We start from the raw sequence: 22,076 nt of genomic DNA, 5'->3' as shown, positions 1-22,076 counted from the left end.
GGGGTGATGCTCTGAGTGACAAGTCAGTAGATAGCCCAGCTGGCAAAAGGAAGCTGTGGATCTAGATCTGGAGCCAGAATTCAAACTTCTGTGTAACAGCAGTGAATGATGTACTGTATACCACTATATCTTCATGTATATGTTTCTCTGATGTATAAATATAATAAAAAATAATATCATAACACATTGTTTCTTCTGCCTAAATTTACATCTCCCTCTACCTCTGTAGTCTATTTACAACTTCAAGTTGTACTTAATAATATTTAAGAAGAGATTAAGTTAAAGTATTGCTTAATTAACATTGAAATGGAAAAAATCCTTTAAGAATTCTGTTTTTGTAGATACGAACATGGAAGATACTAACACATTCTGACTTACAATACCAGTTTTGGTCTGTGCTGTGGGCTCATGCTCCTCTCAGAACTTGCCATATTAAAGTAAATAAATCTCTGGACAGAAGCACATTTTTCACCCTTTCACTGAAACTGTGCTGTGCAACAACACTGACCCCTTGTGCCTTTATCTGAAAGAGACTTTGTAGCAAATACATAATTTGAAAGGACAAGGGGCTGAGATGCTCTAGACAGAGAACATTTGCATTTCAATCCAAAAGGAAAAGGTTAATAATCTGGAAGGTTTTGCCTTATTTCCCCAAGCAGCGTTTTAAATGGGATCTATACCTACATAGGAACAACAGACATAAAAGAGGAAGGGGCTACAGAGGTGTGCTGCACATATTTAATTGCAGCAAAACCTGAAAGAGTGCAGTACTCCTAAGAATGCAGATCTACATTAACAGTGCTAAGACAATGCCGCCTTCCAACTTTGAGGCAACATATGCCTCTCTAATAGCAAAATGCTACAGTGTTTTATTTTCCAGTAACCCACGGGGAATAGCAGTTGAGCACAGAAAAGTGCTCTTGTATTCGCAGACCTGTTTCATATTCCCTAAGTTCAGTGGCCAAGCCACTATCCACAAAAGCTGATGTCAGATCTTCTAAACTGTTGTAGTTTTGATTCTAGTGGAGCTACAAAAATTTCTGTTGAGAGAGTATATTTTCTTGAAAGAATGAAATGGGAAAGAAATGGAGTCACCCCAAAAATACAGCATTTGGAGTAAATGACAGATGATAGAATTCCTTCACTTTTTTTTAATTTGTTCTGTACTCTGAAGTTACTTGTCATGAAAAATGTAGGGCTGGCCCAATATTAACAGGTTGAACTTCACTTTTTGCCTTAAAAGCAAGTGATAGTGGTTCTAATGCAAATCAGATGTAAAGATGTTTTGTATCTACTTACTTGTATGTCCATGGAAGGGTAATATCTGAGTTATATAGTGAAATAAATATACACTTGTATACAGCAGTTATGATGAGTGGAAAAGTATGCTGATTAAATGCATTTTTGTTATTTCTGAAAGCTACAGAATTTTTGGGCACAGTTAATCTCATATGGCTCTTACTACCAAATTCAGACCAATCAACAGCAAAAGATCCATCTGCGCAGTTGAGAGTAACTCTCTACACAAATAACAGACTCTTTCTTCTTGTGGAGCGTAACGCTCATGAGAGCTGCTCACTGTGGAGGAAGGCCTTACCAGTTCTCTGATGCAGATAAAATAAATCCAGAGAGCAGCCAGAGCATGGCTTCGCAAGTATGCTTTATACTCAGTGGGAAGCTAGCAGACAGCAGGACAAGCTTTTTGCGGCAATCTGTGATCTTAAAGAAACAAACTGCATCATTCTATACCAGCTGGAGCATTTTTTGGACATCCACTCACTCCAGAAGACAGGCCCCACTCTCAAGAAAGCATTTACACGGGTTTAAACCTATCTGGACTACTGTGTTTTCTAATCAAAACTTGTCTGCTGTCCTGCTTTTCTGGTTCTCGCTCCCAAAATTTTGACCTAGAAATCACAAATTGACTATCTGAAGATTAATTTTCCCCAAGTTATTTGCTGACAAGAATCTTCATTACATTAACTTACCAAAAATAACTTTTGCCTGTTCATATAATAATTTGATTTCAGCTTACTAAAACATTGCACGATTTAGAGTTCCAATGAACTCTACGAGACTACTTTAATATCCTGAAATTAAATTAGCAAACAAAATGGTGTAAATACAAATCATCCTTACATTCTGCAAATTGAACTGCAGCTGCTGCTTGTATGGTGCAAACTCCTGAGCCAGTTCATATCCTTCATGGTAAAATGTAAATAATCCTTGAAGAAAGGCCAAGAGCTGAAAAGGTAAAATTGAGAAGCATTATGTATTTTTAACATGCGCTTTTAATGCTATGTAACACAAATAGAACATACAGTAACTTATAAGGAATAGGTATTGCCTGAGATAGTGAAAAAAATAGTTCTTAGCAACTGCTACACACTTCTTCTATTCAGGTGAGTATTAGAAAGCAAAAAATAAAGACAGTTGATTTTCTATTAGTTTTCAGCAGCAAAATACAGCAAACCATCAGCAAAAAGCATTCTGTGTCTTTGTTCCTGAAACACTAAGCTTTCATTACTCGCAATAGCAAAGCTTTGCTGAGCAAGGAATCCATGGTCAGACCTTAAGAAAGAGAGGTGTTAAACAGGCTTTTGTGCCATGAAGTTGTCATTTCCATAATAATTTAATTCACTGTCGTAGTCATTTTGTCCACTATTTCAGCTGGAGTCTTTGATGGTGTGCATTTTCCAAGTTTATACTTTCAGAGTTCAAGGCTTTTTTCTTCAAAATATTTTTTCACTTTCTTCATAGTAATTGCTTGGGCTATGACCTATTTTCCACAAATGAGACTCTTGAAAGTATGTTTTGGACAGCTTAATACAACACAAGAAATCCAGACTATTTCTTCCTGCTCTGAACAAAATGCAAACTCTACCTGGTATGTCTGTGACCAACTCCAACAGACCAGTTGAAGTCAGTACATATCCAGTTGAAAATTCTTTTTAAAGTTTGCTTTAAAATAATGTTTAAGTACTAAAAAGTGCAACTAGGTTTCCTGAATGCTTATTTTAGCTGTTGAATTAATGCATTCCTACCACCTATTAGTTTTAAAAGCCTTCTAACTTAATTCTGTTCTAAATTTAAAACATGTTTTGACATTGCCGTAAGTCTTCTTACCTGCTATTAAATAACAAGCATTTAATTTTTTATAATGGACTGTTTTCTTTGTATATATAATTTAGCTTACATACAACCAAGTAAAGAAAACAATAACAAAAAAGAGATATTAACTTGGATGTACAATAACAAAAGCTACAACAACAGGACAGATTTATCTTGGTATGTTACAGCCATTGAAAAGCTAATCATCTAGGCTAAGTAACTGGCTGTCCAGGCTGCCTCCTAACTCAGTAAAAAAACACAGGTATTCAAGGCCATAATTCTTTTTCCTTTTTCAGACTTCTCTTTCAGGACGCGATGAATGATCCAATGGAAACATTTATCTCTCTCCATCGACTATTGAAGTAGCCTACACTCAGGCAACAAAAATGCCATCATTCATATTTAATGCACTTTTCTTTGTGTTACCAGTACCATAGATTATTTTAAGTGAAACAGCTTAAAAATGTAGCTTTTACTGTGTTTACATTTTCTTTAAATTTACACTCAGCCCAACTTGAAGAAATGTAGTTAAATTGTTCTGCCCCCCTCTTTTCTACAGCTCACTAGGAGACTGCTGTACTAAGGCAACACATATATTTCAGGGGAATAGCTAAAATAATATTTTGCAATTTTAAAGCCCCATCCATTTCAGCATCACAAGACATTCCACACCCTTTAACGTGCAAAATTACACAGCTTGACCGATGAGAGATCAAGAACGCAGCTCTCTGGGCAGAGGCGCTAACATGATGACTTGCTGCTACCAGACTGAAGTCTTGCTCTCCCCTTCCCGTTCCTCCTCCCTTTCCCCATTCAGCTTTGTCATGCACCCCGCACATCCTTGTGCCAGGTCTGGCATTGCTGCGCCCTTCAGTGAGCATCTCTGCCTTGGGAAGCCTGCTGTTTTGCTGCATTAGTAAGTTAAAACAGTTCGAGGTTAACAGACCATCAGTGCTGGCACAAATAGAAGCATGAAGGCATGGCTGGGAGAAGGACTTCCCCCTTGTTTTTTACTGGTATTGCAGGATCAGATGAAACCCTGGCCTCAGGCAGAGGTGGTGAAAGCCCATGTCTGCCCAGTAAGTTGGTCATGGAGGCTGAAGAATCGAGAAGATCCTTGGGCATAAAAGCCACTTTTTGTGGGGCCTCTACAATGGGAGCGAATTCCTGAACCCACCATCAAACAAACAACGAAGGCAACACAGTCAAGTGAAGGGCTCCACAGCTTGTGTAAATTGTCTCAGCTTTACATGATCATCTGCCCAGCTGAAATCATTATCTCAGTTAAGGACCTGGCCCTGCAAGTCTCCTACTGGTTATTCAAGTGGTTCTGAGGAAGGTCCAAATAGAACAATTCATCTTAAAATCTCCAATTATGTAAATGGATAGAAAGAGTTCTATAATTTTAAGGTTTATAATGTAATTCTAGAAAGAATTACATAAAAGAAAGAAAAGAAAGAAAACTAATCTTCCTTTTTTATGAATAAAGTATAAAATAAGTAAGTAAATTACAACCAAGGCTCTGCTCTGGCTCCAGCTGTGCAAAGCCCCTGCCCACAGGCTAGATCCAGTTACTCATCCATGTCCCCAAGTACAGCAGCATAACTACTCCTGGGCTTACTCTGACTTGTTTCAGGATTAACTTAACCTGTAACTAGGAGCGTCCTGCTAAACCCACCCCTTTCAGCTAAAGAAGCACTGCAGGAGCAATATGAATGCTCAGCAAAACTGCAGCCAAAGCAGAATGTTAGAGCTACCAAAATTATAATAAAGGAACTAGTGGGAGAAAGTTTCAGTATATGTCATCTTATGCCTGAATTTTAAAGATCAGGTTAAAGGGCACTTCTGGAGAATGTACTGTAAACCGTTTAAATTTCAGCTTAAATACTTAAAGAAAACCATTTTCCACCATACAAAACGCTTTTACAGAGTACATGGAGAAATACTGAGGAGGAAAATATTTAACACAAGAGGGCAGCAAAGCTGAATTTATCAGAAAGCAAAAAAACAGCAGCAAAAAAACCCTGAGAAAAATCTGAATGCATTTTAGTTAAAGTACTGCTCAGATATTCTGGCAGTTGTGCATTGCAGAGGATCTGGCCTTGAGGTTCTCTTGGTCAAATACTCTCTGAGCACTTAGAAAAACAGAAATAAAAGTAAAAATACGCTTATTTTATGCAAGCCTATTCAAGTTGAAACAACTGACACTGAGGATGGTATTTGCTTCTATGTATGTGTCACTAGTGGTGGAAGAACAGGGATCAGAAAACGCTCTGTACTCAATGGGCCTGTGCTGTTAAGACATCTTCATAACCACTTCCATCAGGACAGGTACAGCCATAGCATTACATGGAGGAGATCTAAAAGCCAAGGACTTTTGCCCTAGGCTTATGTTCACAAGTGGGGTTTTCTTTCTGCTGGTGTTACAAGTGGCACTGCTGCTAAAGGCAGGATTATAATTTTAAAGAGATTTATATTAAATAATATTTATTATATTAAATAATAAAGAAAAGAAAACCAGCCCTTTTTTCTTTCAAAAAGGATTTTCAGAATGTATTTTGAGATGGTCTTCACATGTAAAGAGGTGATTTGTTTCACCAAACATCACATACAATGCCTGATGTGTTCATATCAACAATTTTTCATTTCAACAAGTGCCTTATAGTTATCTCAATATGAGTATCTAATCAGTTCCATCAATAAAAAGCGAGGTCTGAACTCCGTAATACAATGCTATTCACTACCCCAGCGCCGCGAGGATTTCAACACAGAACCTGAAACAAAATCCAAGCACTTCTTGAGACTGTATTTATTTTTATGTAGAGCTGGTGACCTCAAGACTGCCTGGTCATTTCATTCTCACAGGAAGAAGACTGTACTTAGGTTTCGGATAGGGGAGGAATTTAACCTTTGGCCTGCAGCACATCAGCCAGAAGTCCCTGTCTCCCTGGTTTCATTTTATTTATAAGTAGATAGCACCAGAAGGTACTTATCCATCAGATTAAAGTGAATGTAGTTAATAATGTAGAAAATCCAAGGAAGAGGAAATTGAGTTTAACATCTACAGTGAAGTCTCATGGAACTGCATGCAATTACAGGCAGGGTTTGTTGGTTGTAGTTTTTTATTTTTTTCTTAAAATAAACACTTCTGGACTTTCATGACATTTAACGGACCACCCTCACATTTCAGATAGCTTACTGCTTATGAGCTGTGTGCCCTGATTCCTACAGGCCAAGGAAGTCCTGGCATTGTTGAGGGACAAAGCGGAGCTCTAGGAAGGAGTTTGTATTTCTCCTAACAACCATAACATCCTCAGAAAGCTGCGTTGGTTTGGACTATCTTCTCTGGGCCCACAAGGGCAAAGCTAGGAACAGAGATTATTGTCACTTACTTTGTTTTGTTGTTTAACTTGCTGTAAAGCAAATTTTAAAACTAATTTGTCCTTGAGAAAAAGTTTAAATTCATGATCTGTACGAAAAGATTTAGGTTGTTTTTTTTTTTTGGCTTGAAAAAAATCAAGATCTAGGAGGATCACAAATAGGCAGCTGTCAGTTATTCACACTCTAGTACACATTAGTGACTCCTTGAGACAAGATGCAGAGAGCAGCAGAGAAATCCAGGGCCTGAGGAGCAGCTGCAAAAGTCTACTCTGAATATTATAATCCTCTATCCAAAGTATGTCATTAACATTTTGTACCTTAAAATCTCTCCCCATTCTCCGCCAGGAAGGAACATTCTCCACTCTTACCAACTTCTACTGTCCTACTATCCCAGGTGTAACCCACCTGGCAATTTTGGCTAGACTACTTCTCCCACTCTGGTTCCCAGACGACCCTTATCTTTTGGCTTAGACAAACTGAAGATCTTGGAAGGAGCTCCAGCAGATCATTTGCTTTTCAAGTTCTATTCCCATGTCATGAACTTATCCTTCTTCCATGTGGGCATCACAATTTCCTCCTTCACTGCACTTACAGCCTTTCTTTTATTTTGTTAAACTCTCCTTCAAAGAGTCTATTAGTAACACGTCAGACTGAGAATTATATGGAGACATGACACTGAGCTGATAAATCAGAGACACAGGCAGCACACGCACTAGGAGGCCCCACAACTAGCAGAGCTCCTGAAGAGGAATGTGTATATAGACACTCCACCAGGCATCTTCTAGCATCTGAACATCCATAGAGCACAGAAAGGAAAATGAATAATACGGCACTTCTTTTGATATGTGACCTAAAGTGTTAGGCTTTGTCCTTATCTACTTGCATCTAGGAGCACACGCTCATACTTCCAACATCACTTACATAAACTATGCATTTTTAGAAAGCCTATTTTGAAGACTTTTTTTTTTCTTTGTCTCATGGTATTGCTGATGTGTATTATAATTCACTTGGCATACTTTGCCGTATGGGTTTTAGTAAACGCTTTTATTCCAGCATGTTGTATGCAAGAGACTAGAAACAAAAAATTAAGAATTTTGAAGGTTCAAAATTTTATAACTGATGTTATAGTTTAAGCGCCATTTATATTCAGAGTGATTATAAAAAAATTCACACCTGGAGCCAGAAGACACTACCTGCAAGGGCTATCATTACCAGTCACCAAAGTATTTCCCGTACCTGTGTGCAACAAACAGCATACCAGGCTAAAATGCCTACAGATCTGACACAGGATGGCAACTGATCCACTCAAAAGAAAATTTTACCTATTGGATGTGTACAACTGGTGACAAAAATACCCAGGTCCACAAGACTAAGTTTACCAGTAACCTCCCCTGCATTCTTGCTCAGTATCAGCACTGATGAACTGATAAATAGCTCTTTCATTTTGGTAATTCATAGCTGCTGCTGTGATGGCTGACATAGTGTGGGGACAGCTCCTGGTCAAAAGGATAAAGCTCAGTATCTCCAGCTAAAATATATAAAATCAAATTTATTCTTCCTTTCTGTCTAGCACATAGGATGAAAGATGCCCTATTTTAACTATATGCAATTGCACAATAGTATTGCCCGATGTACAAAGTCTTCTCAATACAGAAAGTTTCTATTACTTTAAAGGAGCATAAAGTCTCGTATACCAGGGTCAGAGCTAGGTCAAGGTTGCTAGATTTTTCAAGGATGTGAGAGTTTTGCAGAAGTAGACCGAGAGAGACACTCCGGATTAATCTGTGACAGGTAGAAAAATGTTCTTATTTATGAATCCGAGCAAAGTTTTAGTCTCTAAGATTTGGCAGCTGTATGCCATAAAGATAGGATTTCTGTAAGTACTGCTTGCTGAATCCAGGTTCATTGGTTTGCATCAATGTCAAACATTCACTATACAATACATTCTCATCTCATGGAAAGAAGGCATCTGAGAAGCTCTTCTTGGTGACATTGGGTGTTAGAGATGCAATTCAACCTGTTTCACAGTCAAGAGTGCTGCTTTGGTTAGTTACAAGGAAGCTGGCGTGGAGAGAGAGTTGTTGTTATACTTGTCACGTTCCTCTTTCACAACGGATACTCTGCTATGCTCAGTATGCTTAATGGGAAGGGACATTGGAAGTTCTCTGTCAAGGGCTACAGGTACTAACTAAATAAAGCAATTGGCAAGCTAGTCCTGTATGACATGAGCAGTAGTAATACTACTAATATGCCACAGAAATATGCTAGCACATCATATTGAAGCAGCTTTTGGTACTGGCTGACCCAGAAGATAGTTAGGGGTGGGGGCAGAAACACAGTCCAGGAGAAAATGCTAGATCTAAATATGGACTTTGAAACACAACTTCATCTTCCTCTTTTATGGCGTGTCAACATATGCTTTCTTTTATGTGCAAAGTAAACTAAAGACAAATGACTCCACCAACAAAAAAATAAACATCTATCCTACAGAAAAAACAATTTTTCGCTTTATTTCATGTATAACTTAGAAAAACTTATGTGTACACTGCCTACATGGAATATTTAAATCCAAAACTTGGCTCAAAATTTCAGCCATGAAACCATGGTATTAGGAAACATCCATTATATGTTGCACAGACACAACATTACATGTTGTCCCATTAAAATGTTACACACACCCCAAGTCATCAGACACTTCACTTCACAGTAGATATGATACTCTTATATAAACCTTTAATAAACATGGAAAGTGCCCAAGCTAAGATCTTACTGTCTGTCTACATACAAACAACCTGCGATCACAATTTAAAAAAGGAAGCAAAAAAATAGATATTTAAAATTAAATTTTCAGCTTTAAATGCATGCATTCTAAAGAAAATAAAACAGAAATCTTACAGGTTCAACAAATTCAAATTTCTTTTTCTCTTGTACTTCTTGAATTTTAAAAACATATTCTAATGATGCTTCATAAAAGTTTTGATGTTCTCTATCAATCTGTGTATCTGCCTAAAAGACAAAATGAAATACAGACAACATTAATTTACTCTCATGATTGCTTTAAAAACAGATTTTGTCATTAACAAACAGATCTTCCATAAGATTACTTTACAAGCTTCATGGGGTTCAGTTTTCTTCCTGAAAATTAGAATACCTACTTAAAATAGCTAAATGCAAGTTTAAGAAGCTAACATTACACACTGTAGCCTCATTCCTTTTCCCCACACCTTTTGATTTCCTCTTCGTTTTTGCACTTTAATATTCTAGTTTTTAGGAGAGCCTGGAGGGAAACAAAGAAAGGCGGCAGCAGGAACTCTGTCCCTGGTATATGGAAAGTTTAGAAAAAGAAATAGAAGAGAGTAGGATAAGAATTAGAGAGAGACAAAAAGATTAATATTTCTATTGAAATGTTTGAGTATCACACGCACTGAAATATACCTATTTCTCAACCTCAAATACCTTCCCAAGAAGGTACAGACTGTCTCTAACAATGACATCTTGCAACTTATTACTTCATTGTATGAGTCGCGTGCTCTTGGAATATAAACATATTTAAGCCCTTAACCTCATAAATCAATTATTTTTCATGTTTTCATTTTCAAATGCAAGAACTACAAGGCAATATTTGTGCCTGAGTAATACCACCCGCCATGAAGATCCAGTACCAAAACAAAGTCTTCTGCCTAAACAACTAAAGAATTAACTCTTATCAGCTGATAAAGAGTAATAGGCTTTCATCTTCAATTTAAACAAGCCATGGGAGAGGGACCTAACAGACAAGCAGTGTGGTATGTGGATAATGCCTAAAGAAGAGATGCAGATTACATTTTAATTCATCCTTCTTCGTAACAAATAATTTTCTCAAGCAAATCCCTTTTGGGCTGCATTAGTTAGGTTTTGGTCTTAGGTCACAAAGAGATTTTATCAAGCATTGGCAATATGAGTAAAACCAGTTCAGCTATTTTTGACATATGCCAGTTAAAATACAGCAGTATACTTCTGTATATTCTCTAGTTCAATTCTGGCATTAAAAGTAACAAATATGGAAAAATTGGAAAAGCTAAATGTTGCCTTTGCTTGATAGCAAACATTGAAACAGCAAACATATCATAAAAGAGGTTTAGTACTTTTAACAGTACAAGTGCAAAAAGTCAGTGTTTTCCTTCAGGCAGGATTTGGTCATCGATAGCACCATATATAATTAGCATTGCTTCTTAAGGATATGCTACTACCGTGATTTGGCCGCACAGGCTCTTAACCATATTGATCCACTTCCCCAGCGCAGTGCTCTAGCACTACTTCGAAGTATGGGCTTCAACAATATGTTTCACATGATTCAGTACTAGCATTTCCTTCCCATGCCTATAAAAAACTAATGAGGAGATTAAGTACGAAACCTAATATTATGAAGCAGAAATCAGGCACTCAAAATTCCAATAATCAAGTGCTTTACCACAGAATTAACTCTGCCATGTGCCATTCATATAGCATGTTCGGCTACAGTTTTCTTTGATACTCTGTGTTAATAGTTTTATTTCACAAAAATTATATCACCAAGGCAATGCTACATAGTTGAACAGAACCAGGTGCCACCACTTTGGGACATGATCCAGCAAGCCCTTGCTCACAGAAGTGCAGTCAATAAGCACTTGAGACAGACCTCAGCTCTCACATTTAATTGTCAGCAAATAACAGAATCTAGTTTTAGAAATGAGCTCTTTCAGGCTTCGACTCAGAAAAAGTATTTAAACACCTAATAAAATCCATCTCTATTCTGAACAGCATTTAAGCAGACTGTAGTTGTAATGATACTTACGACAACCAAGTGCCATCTCAAATATGCATGGGTTCCTAAATTAAGGCTATAATCACCACTAGTGTACAGGGACTAAATCATAATTTCCAAAATATATCTTCTGTAGAAGCTTATGAATTTTATGTAAACACCGAGGATTCAGATATGTAAGTACCACTTTGAAAGTGATTTTGAAGTTTCAAAAGCTGAAAGGATTTTCACAAGTTTTTCTATGACTTCAAACTGCATGTGAAAAATAAAAAGAGTTGATGGATATGATTTTGAGTTTCTACTTGTATGATATCTAGTTATAGTGAGTAATATTTTCATTGATGTAGGATATCACTAAAATGTATACCAGAACTTCACATAAGCTTGGAGACTGAAGCCTTTGCTCTATATTTATGCCTGATTCTGGAACAGGTTTCAGAGAAATAAAATCAGGAGTTCATTAACTTTTTCACATCACTCAATTCTGACTGTCTTCTGCTCCACCGTGGACTTCTGTAGGCAGTGAAAAGACAGTATTATGAAGTTTCTTTCTGATGCTAAAGGAAAAAAAGCCTAATCATCTATGTAAACTGCATAAGCAGTCTTGCAGACTCTTACAATATCCAATACATTTCAATTAGATGAATATATGCAAACCATTCTCTATAGAATATGTTCAGACCATCAAACTTTAGATGCCTAATTAAGGTGCTCTCAATTGCACTCAAGTGAGATATGTAAAATAGCCCAATACAGTATGAGAACTACTCCTTGTGCATCCCAGTACTCTTTAATCCACATAATGTGATGAGGTACCAAGAAACCTCAACAATTCAAAGAAACAGCGGGTTAAAAAAGAAGTATTCTTCAGTGTGACAGCAGCAGTCAAAAAGTGGTATTCCCATCTCACTAAAAGCATGACGTCAGCTTAGGGCAAGGAATTCCCTTCACTTGCATTAAGCACGAAAGCCCCAGCTGCCAGCACCATTCCATTCTTTGCTCGTGCCCTGGCTCTGCTGTGGGCTGCTCCAGCGAACTCTTCCTGGACATATAGGCTATAAATGGGGCTCACCCAAACCACTCTGGATGTGAGTCAACAGCTATCACTTGGATTTCAGGCCAGGAATTGGTGCTTAGCCTCCTTTTATTTACAATACAGATACAGGCCAAAAGGCTCCCTGGTTAATGTTTTTGGTACTGATTTGCTATTGTACCTTCTGCTTATGGTGGATCTATGTTGCTGATGCAGCACACTCACAGCTGCATAAAACCGGGGAAGACAGAAATGACAAGTTATGCCCTATATGCTTTACAAGTGGGGCATCCAGAAAAGCAAAAAACTCAGCCTCAGTTACAAGATTTTAAATCCAGAGATGTCACTTAAGGACACAGTGGAAAAATTTACTCTGGTTTTCCATTAGTTTAAATACTTGAGCCAAATCCATTGTTATTCTACCACAGTTTATTAGATTCACAGTTGTTACTTTTCACTTCAGTTGCTCTTTTTAGACTTTAATTATTCTCATATCTCAAGAGTAAAATATTTTATTATATTTTATTTATATTCTAGAGTAAATTGGTGCTTAAGTTCACTTTTCTGCATTTTGGTACAAAATTAAGTGGTTTTTTTTTTCTCAGCTGGTGCTTAGCCTCTAACAGAACTGCTTCTTCATCAATACACAGGATATTTAGGAAAAGTGAAAGCTGTATATATAAAACTTTTACATACAAGTGGAACAATTAACCAATCCTACATAACTAATGTGTTATCTAGACTGTTTATTATATAGACAGCTATGGCAATTCAGGAGTATAAACATTATTACAAATTTTGAATTGCTAAGCCTCATTTAATTCAAATTATAGTATTATTGTTAAACATGAAAAAAAATCCTACAATTTGTGACTGATGGTCACATCTTCTGTGAAAACTCCATCAGCAAACTAATCCCCATGATTTAAGAGTCACCATGACAACAGTAATCACATCACAATAATTTTTAACTACTTTTGGCACAAACCCCAAAGTGTTGTTGATATCAAATTGCTGGTTTACTGTAACTTGCCTCAAAGACAAATCATAATTATTTTTACCAGCATACTGAAAAGCCCTGGAATCTTCCTGTTAAACTAGAAGTCTTCATGGTTTGTTTTTTTTTAACAGGAAAGAATTAGCCATGCAGATTCTTCAAAGCTGAAGTTGTGGATATAATTTCAGGGCATGATGCTGCATTCTCAGAATAAGGTGAAAAAGAGGAAAAAAGAATCATAAAACAGCATCATTAAAGTGACCTCAGTTCAGTCTCCCAGATTAAAATTTGTGTGAAACAGAAGCATAATTTCATTGAGTAATAAATTAAATACCAAAAAAAGCAATTAATTATTTGACTTTCAAATATTCCACATATACCTTATAAAAGTCACATTTTTATTGTAGTAATATAATTCTGTTGTTGCAACCAATAAACATTAGCTGTACTTGAAGTACACAAAGTTGGACATGTGGAACACTGTCTTGTTAAAATATTTAACTCTTACTAGGGTCATATTAATCCCTCTCAATAATTTATATTCACAACAAGCGTGACTACAAGAAATCACCACAATTTCACATTAACAAAATACAGCATGTCTTGAAGAGCATCAGCTTGTTATCATGATCTCTACGCAAATGTGAAACCGGGTAAGGGTTTGTTTAGTACTTACATCTTGCAAATGAGATTCTTTCTTCTTTGCTGATAAATTTAAGTGCTTCTCTAGGATGGAATAATATTTCTCACTTTCTTTGTCAAACTTCTTCTTCCCATCCTGAAAAACAAAACATTGCCAAGTAAAGTATTTGACTACATATCACAGCTAACTTAAATTAAAGGAAAGAATAGGTGCCAAAATATGCCTGGTTATAAAGCCATTTTTGTTGGTTCCTATGTTTTTAGGGTTTAATTCTGAATTCGGCCTGAACATGTCAGGAGGACTGAGTCAATTATTAAATGCAATATTAAGCAGGATTTTTCCCATAAATAATAAACCTATACAGCAGACTCACATAGCTTCCCATATGTCGTGGTTTAACCTCAGTCAGCAATGGGCACCACACAGCTGCTCACTCACTCCACCTCCCAGTGGGATGGGGGAGAGAATCAGAAGAGTAAAAGCGAGAAAACTCGTGAGTTAAGAACAGTTTAATAATTGAAATAAAATAAAATCCTAATAATAATAATAGTAATAATAACATACAAAGCAAGTGATGCACAGCACAATTGCTCACCACGCGCCGACCGATGCCCAACCAGTCCCTGAGCAGCGGCCCCCCCGGCCAGCTTCCCCCAGTTTATGTACTGAGCATGACGTCACATGGTATGGAATGTTTCTTTGGCCAGTTTGGCTGTGCCCCCTCCCAGCTTCTTGTGCACCTCCAGCCTTCTCAGTCGGTAGAGCATGGGAAGCTGAAAAGTCCTTGCCTAGTGTAAGCACTACTTAGCAACAACTAAAACATTGGTGTGTTATCAACATTATTCTCATGCTAAATCCAAAACACAGCACTGTACCAGCTACTAGGAAGGAAATTAACTCTATCCCAGCTGAAACCAGGGCAACATAATAAATACACATGAGGTTTTATGTAGGTGGTATCTTGCTAAGCAGATTTCTAATGCAAAATAATTTTCCCCAAGTTTTATAAATGTACCTACCTGTCACATTGCCTTTGCTGAATAAAAACACTGTGGAGGAGGTAGGTGAGTATAACAAATCTGATGATGATATAGGCCTATTCTTTGTATTTAAGACTAATATATGCTTATTTTCCACCCACACTCTTAAAATATGAGGATGATGGAAAAGCACATACGTGGTTGCAAAAGGAAATTGGTCCAATAGTCTGTTCCCAATAATGTTTTGATGTGTCTGAATATTTAATCTTGTCTCATTTAAAAGAGTTATCCTGCCTTTTTCCTTTCCCACTCCTCTTAAGTTTTTCCCATCATGTGCAGACAATCCTCACATTTCTACTGTAAGACTACTTTAATACATGACAATACAAAAGAAAGCTATTGCTATGAGTAAATTAAGAAACACCTTATCTTCTGTAATCTAATTTACAATTTAAACTTCAAAATTTTTAGATCAGATATTCTGAAATTTAAATCTGAAATTTAAGAAAAAGACAGCATTCTCAAAAGCTTTTCCATCTTTCAAGAAGTGCCAAATTTCAGGAAACAGGAGAAGGGATTAAAGTAAATATCCCATCAGAGTATTACTAATGATAAAAATATAATTTTTAATTATAAAATTATATATCCTCTAATTAAAAACAACCCTCTGCCAGTGACTTTTACAATCTTAGGTAAGTCCTAATGATTCTTTCTAATGACTAACAAGTTGAATATTTTGAGAAAACAAAGAAAGCTCAAGACAACCAGTCCTACTTACGCATGTGCTAAAGCTATTAATGGTGCAAAAACTAGTTACTAGACATAATGCAGTAACATCAGGTCATCTTCAGAACTGTAGTGATTCTTTTCCCAACCCCCTTCTCCCTAGAAATTGTTATATACAAAACAAATAACTAGCCTGCATTGTAGCACCACCCTGTTTGTCATATCATGGGAAAGTCAGGTCAGTCAGAGAAATAAGAAATAGAAGGAAGAATTTAATGCCATGAATGAAACTTATCAATTAGCTGTAACAGCAAACCACTTAATGATTAGCTCCAGTGACTACAGTTCACAACAGTAATTATACTAGATTACAAAACACAACGTATACTTTCTATCCTGCAAAAAGTTCCAATATATTTAGTATAGAAAATATGCACAATTTAATGTTCTCATTACCTCAGAATAGAAATATCTTCAAAAGACATCATAGGGAAAAGAAGGCACTTGACCCAACAAAATATTAATTAACACTACAGAAAAATTCCCAATGGCATTCCTTATTTAATTGCAGCTATGCAGATATGAGGGAAAAAAAGGCAAAAAGAAAAAGGAAAAAAGAAAAAAGAAAAGCTTGTATTTTGCCTAGCAAGGGAAAAGAAGGCATATGAATTATCTTCCAAAATCTTTCCCAAACACAGTCTTAAAAGAAAGAAGGCAGAAGGCAGGACTCACCAAATGACCGATTAGCCAAGAAATCTCCTTCGGTCACAAACAGAAATCAAGTTCAGTTGATCATACACCACAGATATGTATCTTTTGAATAAAAGGTGCAGTTAGTTGCATACTGTGTTATTTTGAGACAATGATGTTAAGGTGCTGGACTAAAAAATGAACTGGATTATTTTAAAATCCAAGACACAGGTGGCAAAGTCACCATCTTGAGGAAATCCCCGAGTCAAGGGCAAACTCAACTGATGCAATGAAAAATGCAAAGAGAATTACCTTTTTTTTTTTTCTTTTTTCCCCATGTCACTGAAAGTTGGGACAGGAATCTGCCTAATCACAATATTGAAGCCTTTGGTCACAAGCTGCTGGAGTTCAGTGGTGGATACCCTGCCCAGGAGACCATCTACTTCAGAAGGTAACTTGCCATGGCCTTTGACAATGAGGCCTGGGTGCAGATGACATTTGCTGCACACCTAGGCTTGACGTCGTGCTTGCCTTTGCTGCCTCAGAGGCCGGACCGAAGGAATGAGACATGGAGCCACAGGCAAAGCTCCTGCAGGATTACCTGTATCAGACTGGGAATGACTCAGCCCAGCTGGGTCAGCACCAATTCCTTCCCTAATAGATTTATGATACGAGTAGTAGGTATTCCTCTTGCCTTGCGAACTCAGAATCAAGCTGATATACAGGTAATGGATGATCCTAAGCCTGGTCAGACACTTGAGCTCACATTAACATTAACATATTAACATAACTTTTACTAACAAGAGCTAGCAAAGAGTCTGAAGCCTAAGCTGCTTGGTGAGAGTCAAAGCAAAAGGTGTGAAAATGGGACTTGGCTATCTGAAATAGCTCCTGTTCTATCATACAGCATGTCAAATGCATGTCAGTGCCAGAAGGGATCCATTCACACATTTAATGCAGTTCCCAGTGCACCAAATCCAGCTGCTTGTATTTTGTGCTAACATCTACAACAAAACCCGTGAATTACATATCATATTATCTGCTCTCTTTATATGTAAAAAGGAAAACACAAAAAGTAAATGATCACAGCTAAACAGATACAACTCCCCCAAGAACTAGACAAAAAAAAAAATTAAAATAAACTAATTGTGGTTGCGAGGCATCTTGTATCTCACATGAAGCTTCATTAAGATCTCCTTGGTACCATCCGTGAGGACACGCAGAATTTAAGTCTCTTTTGGTCTTCTGCTAGCACTGCTGGCCCCCTCCCAGACTGTACCTCTCTGCTGTAACAGTGATCCACTCAACCGTTACCTTCACAGTTTTTACACTAGTTAAATTAAAGAGAAAACTAATAACTTGGGGCTTCCTTGATAGCAGGACAACTTCTAGCCCAAGCACAGTGTTTCCAGGGACAGCACATCCTACTAATGTCTTCCTTTTTCTCCAGATTTTAACACAAATAAAATTTCTCCCTTCAAAGCTAGAAGCGGACAAAGTAAGGAGAATTAGCAGAAATAGACTGAGAATAAAGATCACTTGGCAGTTTTGACTGCATTAGTGTCTTTATTTGGTGATACTTCTGGGAATAAGGGTGCAGTGCCAGCAGGACAGCATTTCTGGCACTGTACTGATCACTCAGACGTGTTTCTGGGAAAAGTCTAAAAAATACTGGCCCCAACAGGTGAGTGAGTTCCCTTTGCTTGAAATGTCCTCTGCTATGCCAGTAAAAACCACATATTTGAATCTACTGAAGCCTCTGAAAACTGTTTACTTCATAAAAATTAAGAAAAAAAAGATACACTTAGAAGTAGGTGATTCATTTTCTGGAAGAGAAGAAACACTTCAGTTTATGCCAAGATAACTTTCACCTCGCACACACAGCTGGTGACTCACAGCACACAGGCGCATCCTAAGTGGAGTCACAGACATCTCATTCCAGCTTCAGTCTTTTCTTCTGCAACCCTCAAAACACTCTTTTATACACAGCTGCTGCCCAAATTAATCATCCGAACCCTGGTCCCGGCAATCTGTGCCCATGAGACCAAGAACCCTGCTTTTCCACAAGCCAGGAGATTTACAAAGAAAGTTTCCATGCAAAACTATCTCCTCAAAAGCTTAGGAGGCTGGGGATTGCTTCTGCCTCTAGATTCCACATTGGATCAAACCCCAAGGAGAAAAGAGACGTGGCTGGATAAGAAAACTCGTGCTGTACTGTTACCAGAACAGACAGCACTAGCCATGACACAAAGCATAGGGTACGTGGCCATCAGGAAGATGCTATTCCTGACCTCTGTACTGTCTCTTACTCCCCTTCAGCCTCCATCTAACTTTCTTCTTTGTACATGCTTCCTGCAAGTAATCCTCATCCTTCCTCTTTGCCCTGGAAACTTATCAATCATTTCTGTCAAAATATCAGCTAGAACGTATAAAAAAAACAATGCGACATAATTAGGAGGGTGCAATAGAAAAAGAGAAATTACAAAATACTGATCCTTGACGTATTTCACACTGATGTATAAGTCATCAGTACCTTTTGTATAGATCAAGTTCTGCAGACTCTAAGCACTGTAAATGTCTCTCTATAGTTGTTTAACCATTCTCAGGTGCATCAGGTCACTGAGCCTTAAATCAGTTCAAAAATACTTACAGTTTAAATGGCTCAAATTTCTAACAACCCCGTTAGGAAAGCTCTTAAACAAACACTCAGCTTCTAGCATGTAATGGAGTCTTACTAACTTCCAGTACCCTTTTGACAGGGTCAAGTCATGTAATACAGGATCCAGGTTTAATTCCTGGTTTCGTTCTCTCTGCTTAGTTTTCCTCTATAGTTTTACTTCAAAACTGATTAGACAATCTCCAAAAAGAGAAAATTATATTTTCAAAAATAAATTTTGCTCAAGATACCACTAATTATAGACATGCCAGTTAGAAGTTTAACTCAAAAGATTATGTTCTTCCCTCTTGTTTTACAGAAATCTATAGCTGTGAAAATATCAGACATCAATTATTCAAAAGGTGACTCAACTGAGTCAGATAATTTTTTTCCTGTTCAGAAAGATTTTGATTCCATGCTGTAACTAATCATATGCATGCAAAGAATCACTGGCATGATTCCTACAAATTTTAACCACAAGTTGCATTTTTCAATGTGAAGCAGAAAGAGTTGTTATATTTTGAAGCTGACTTCTCTTTTCTAGTGGGAACATCAGGAAATCAGATTTTTTTTTTAATGGTCTAAGTTTGCCACTACTTTGTGTCCAGTATTTTATGTCAAAATTGTTATATGTATCTTCAGAATTATTATATAAATTATTCCTCTTTATTTTTCATAAAGAGCCTTTGCCATCCTTCCCATTTCTTTCCATTTTTTCTAGACTTTTGGTGCTATACTTGTCTATTAGCATATCTTAGCTAAATTTTACATCTGTCCCTAAATAAAATATTTTAACTCTTTGTTTGTCCCAGAATTCATATTTAAACTTTAACATGCTAATCTTTAAAACAGAAAAAACTTGTGCATTTAGTTCACATTCATTTTCAATAACAATATCCTTGCGCAACCATAAAATAAACATGTTTTGTAACAGGTGATATTAAAAGGATCAAGAAAGGAAATTAAAATAGAAAACATTACAAAGAAACTATCTGGAGAAAAAATTTCAATGAGAATCCCTCACTTAATTAGGAAACAAGTGAACATTGTGAAACATGGCTGTGATGATTCCTTTTTTTCCCCCACCCAAAATTAGTACGTATTTTTCTCACCAACTCAAGCTACGATGCAGAAACTGTTGAAACTGGCACAGAAATGCAATAGTAAGACTCGAATATAGATCATCAGACACATTTGCCAGTGGAAGAAACTGAAGGAAATGGTGAACTCCACTGAGATCAATAAAGCCACGTCCCCTTTCTTTCTGACAGCAACTGCAAAAATGTCGATATAATAACACACTGGAAATGGTTCATTGCTGGAATTTTAGACTTCAAATATATTTTTCGAAGCCACCTTTTTCATTACCTTCCAAACAAAAATTCAAAATGTATTTCTACAAAGTTATTGGAATTTTATTTGGAGTTGTAAATTTTGGGGATCATCTCTTACTAAGTAGTAGGACGAAGAAAAATAGAACTGTAGACTAGAAAATAAACTAAACTTAGTCTTGGAAAGAATGATTTGAGCTCAGATCCTATGGATTTCCTGGAAAATGTGAGATCTCAGAGTGTCACAACTTCTGAGGTGAAAAGAAATAAACTCACCTTCCATTTTATTTTGCCTGAGGTTTTGCTTAGAATTCTCATGCAGGTGGTAGGTGGGTTGGGAGGGTGGTGTTTTTTGTTTGGTTTTAATAAAATTGAAATTATCATAGGCATCTGAGACCACAGACTGCATTTTGATAGATGTCTGGATGGGGCGATTTCTTTTTGGTAGAGATTTTGACTTGTTATGTGAACGCTCTCAGTTCAAGATAAGGCCGAAAGAGATTTTCCAAAAGGAAAAGTGAAAAGGGGATATAGAACTCCTTCCCTCCTCCTCCCTCCAGTCAGAATTTAATGTATCGTGAGGCTATAGGGTTTCTCCAAATCTGTGAGAAAGCTAGGAGGTCAAAGGGCATCGTTTATGTATTGTCAGCAAAAAATATAAAGTGGAACAAAGTTACATCATAGTTTATAAAGAAATGATTGCTGCTCAATATAAAATAGTTAATAGTCATAAATTATGATTTACGTTATTCATAACTGCTAGTGAAAACACAAATTGAAGCTGAATGCATCATGTAGCAAATTAAATGTCCTAACAACTATAAATCTTTAAATGAATTCTTTAATAAAAAAGAACAACCATATGCAAGCCATGAATATCCAGAAAAGAATATGGTGTAAGACACAAATAATTATAATAAAAAGAACATATTGCAACTATGAAGTATAACAAGGCAATAAACCGGGAATACAAGAGTGTTTAGCAGCATTAAAGCTATGAAGACAGATATTAAAAACTGGCAGTTTAAAAAATAACCTCAATTAAAATCAGGTAAGTAATGCATAAAATGAAAAAATATACTTTAAACAACCCAAAACTAATTTAAGTTTAGCATGGAGTTCACATCTGTGTAAAATACAAAATAACCCTGCAAGAGAGAATTTACTTTCAGGCTCATAAACTTCTGAAGAAATTTTTCTTTTCCCTCTGTAATCCCTTGACAGATCCAAGTATCAGGTACTTTCAGAAGTGTTTCATAGAATCACAGAATAGTTTGGGTTGGAAGGGACCTCTAAAGGTCATCTAGTCCAACCCCCCTGCCATGGGCAGGGACATCTTCAACTAGATCAGGTTGCTCAGAGCCCCAGCCAACCTGACCTGGAATGTTGCCAGGGATGGGGCATCCACCACCTCTCTGGGCAACCTGTGCCAGTGTTTCACCACCCTCACAGTAAACAATTTCTTCCTTCTATCTAGTCTAAATCTACCCCCCTTTAGTTTAAAGCCAATCCCCGTTGTCCTGTTGCAACAGGCCCCGATAAAAGTTTGCCGCCATCTTTTTTATAAGCCCCCTTTAAGTACTGATAGGCTGCAAGAAGGTCTCCCGCGAGCCTTCTCTTCTCTAGGCTGAACAAACCCAACTCTCTCAGCCTTCCTTCATAGCACAGGTGTTCCATCCCCCTGATCATATTCATGGCCCTCTTCTGGACCCGCTCCAACAGGTCCGTGTCTTTCTTATGCTGAG

The 22,076-nt window shown here is 37.2% G+C and overlaps 1 protein-coding gene across 1 annotated transcript in view; it reads right to left on the bottom strand.

The window, feature by feature from the left end:
* Nucleotides 1-22,076, bottom strand: part of ARHGAP42 (Rho GTPase activating protein 42) — a 208,931-nt gene that overhangs the window by 41,819 nt on the left and 145,036 nt on the right. The window contains exons 5-7 of the mRNA XM_009334879.1: nt 13,982-14,083; nt 9,388-9,498; nt 2,140-2,244 (exon numbers count right to left, since the gene is read on the bottom strand). Coding sequence (XP_009333154.1) covers nt 2,140-2,244; nt 9,388-9,498; nt 13,982-14,083 — 318 coding nt within the window. The remainder of the gene's footprint in view (nt 1-2,139; nt 2,245-9,387; nt 9,499-13,981; nt 14,084-22,076) is intronic.

This window comes from Pygoscelis adeliae, unplaced genomic scaffold, assembly GCF_000699105.1.
Source record: "Pygoscelis adeliae isolate BGI_AS28 unplaced genomic scaffold, ASM69910v1 Scaffold141, whole genome shotgun sequence".
NCBI lineage: Eukaryota > Metazoa > Chordata > Aves > Sphenisciformes > Spheniscidae > Pygoscelis > Pygoscelis adeliae.
Note: the sequence above shows the minus strand (reverse complement) of the source record. Positions and strands in the feature narration are given on the sequence as shown.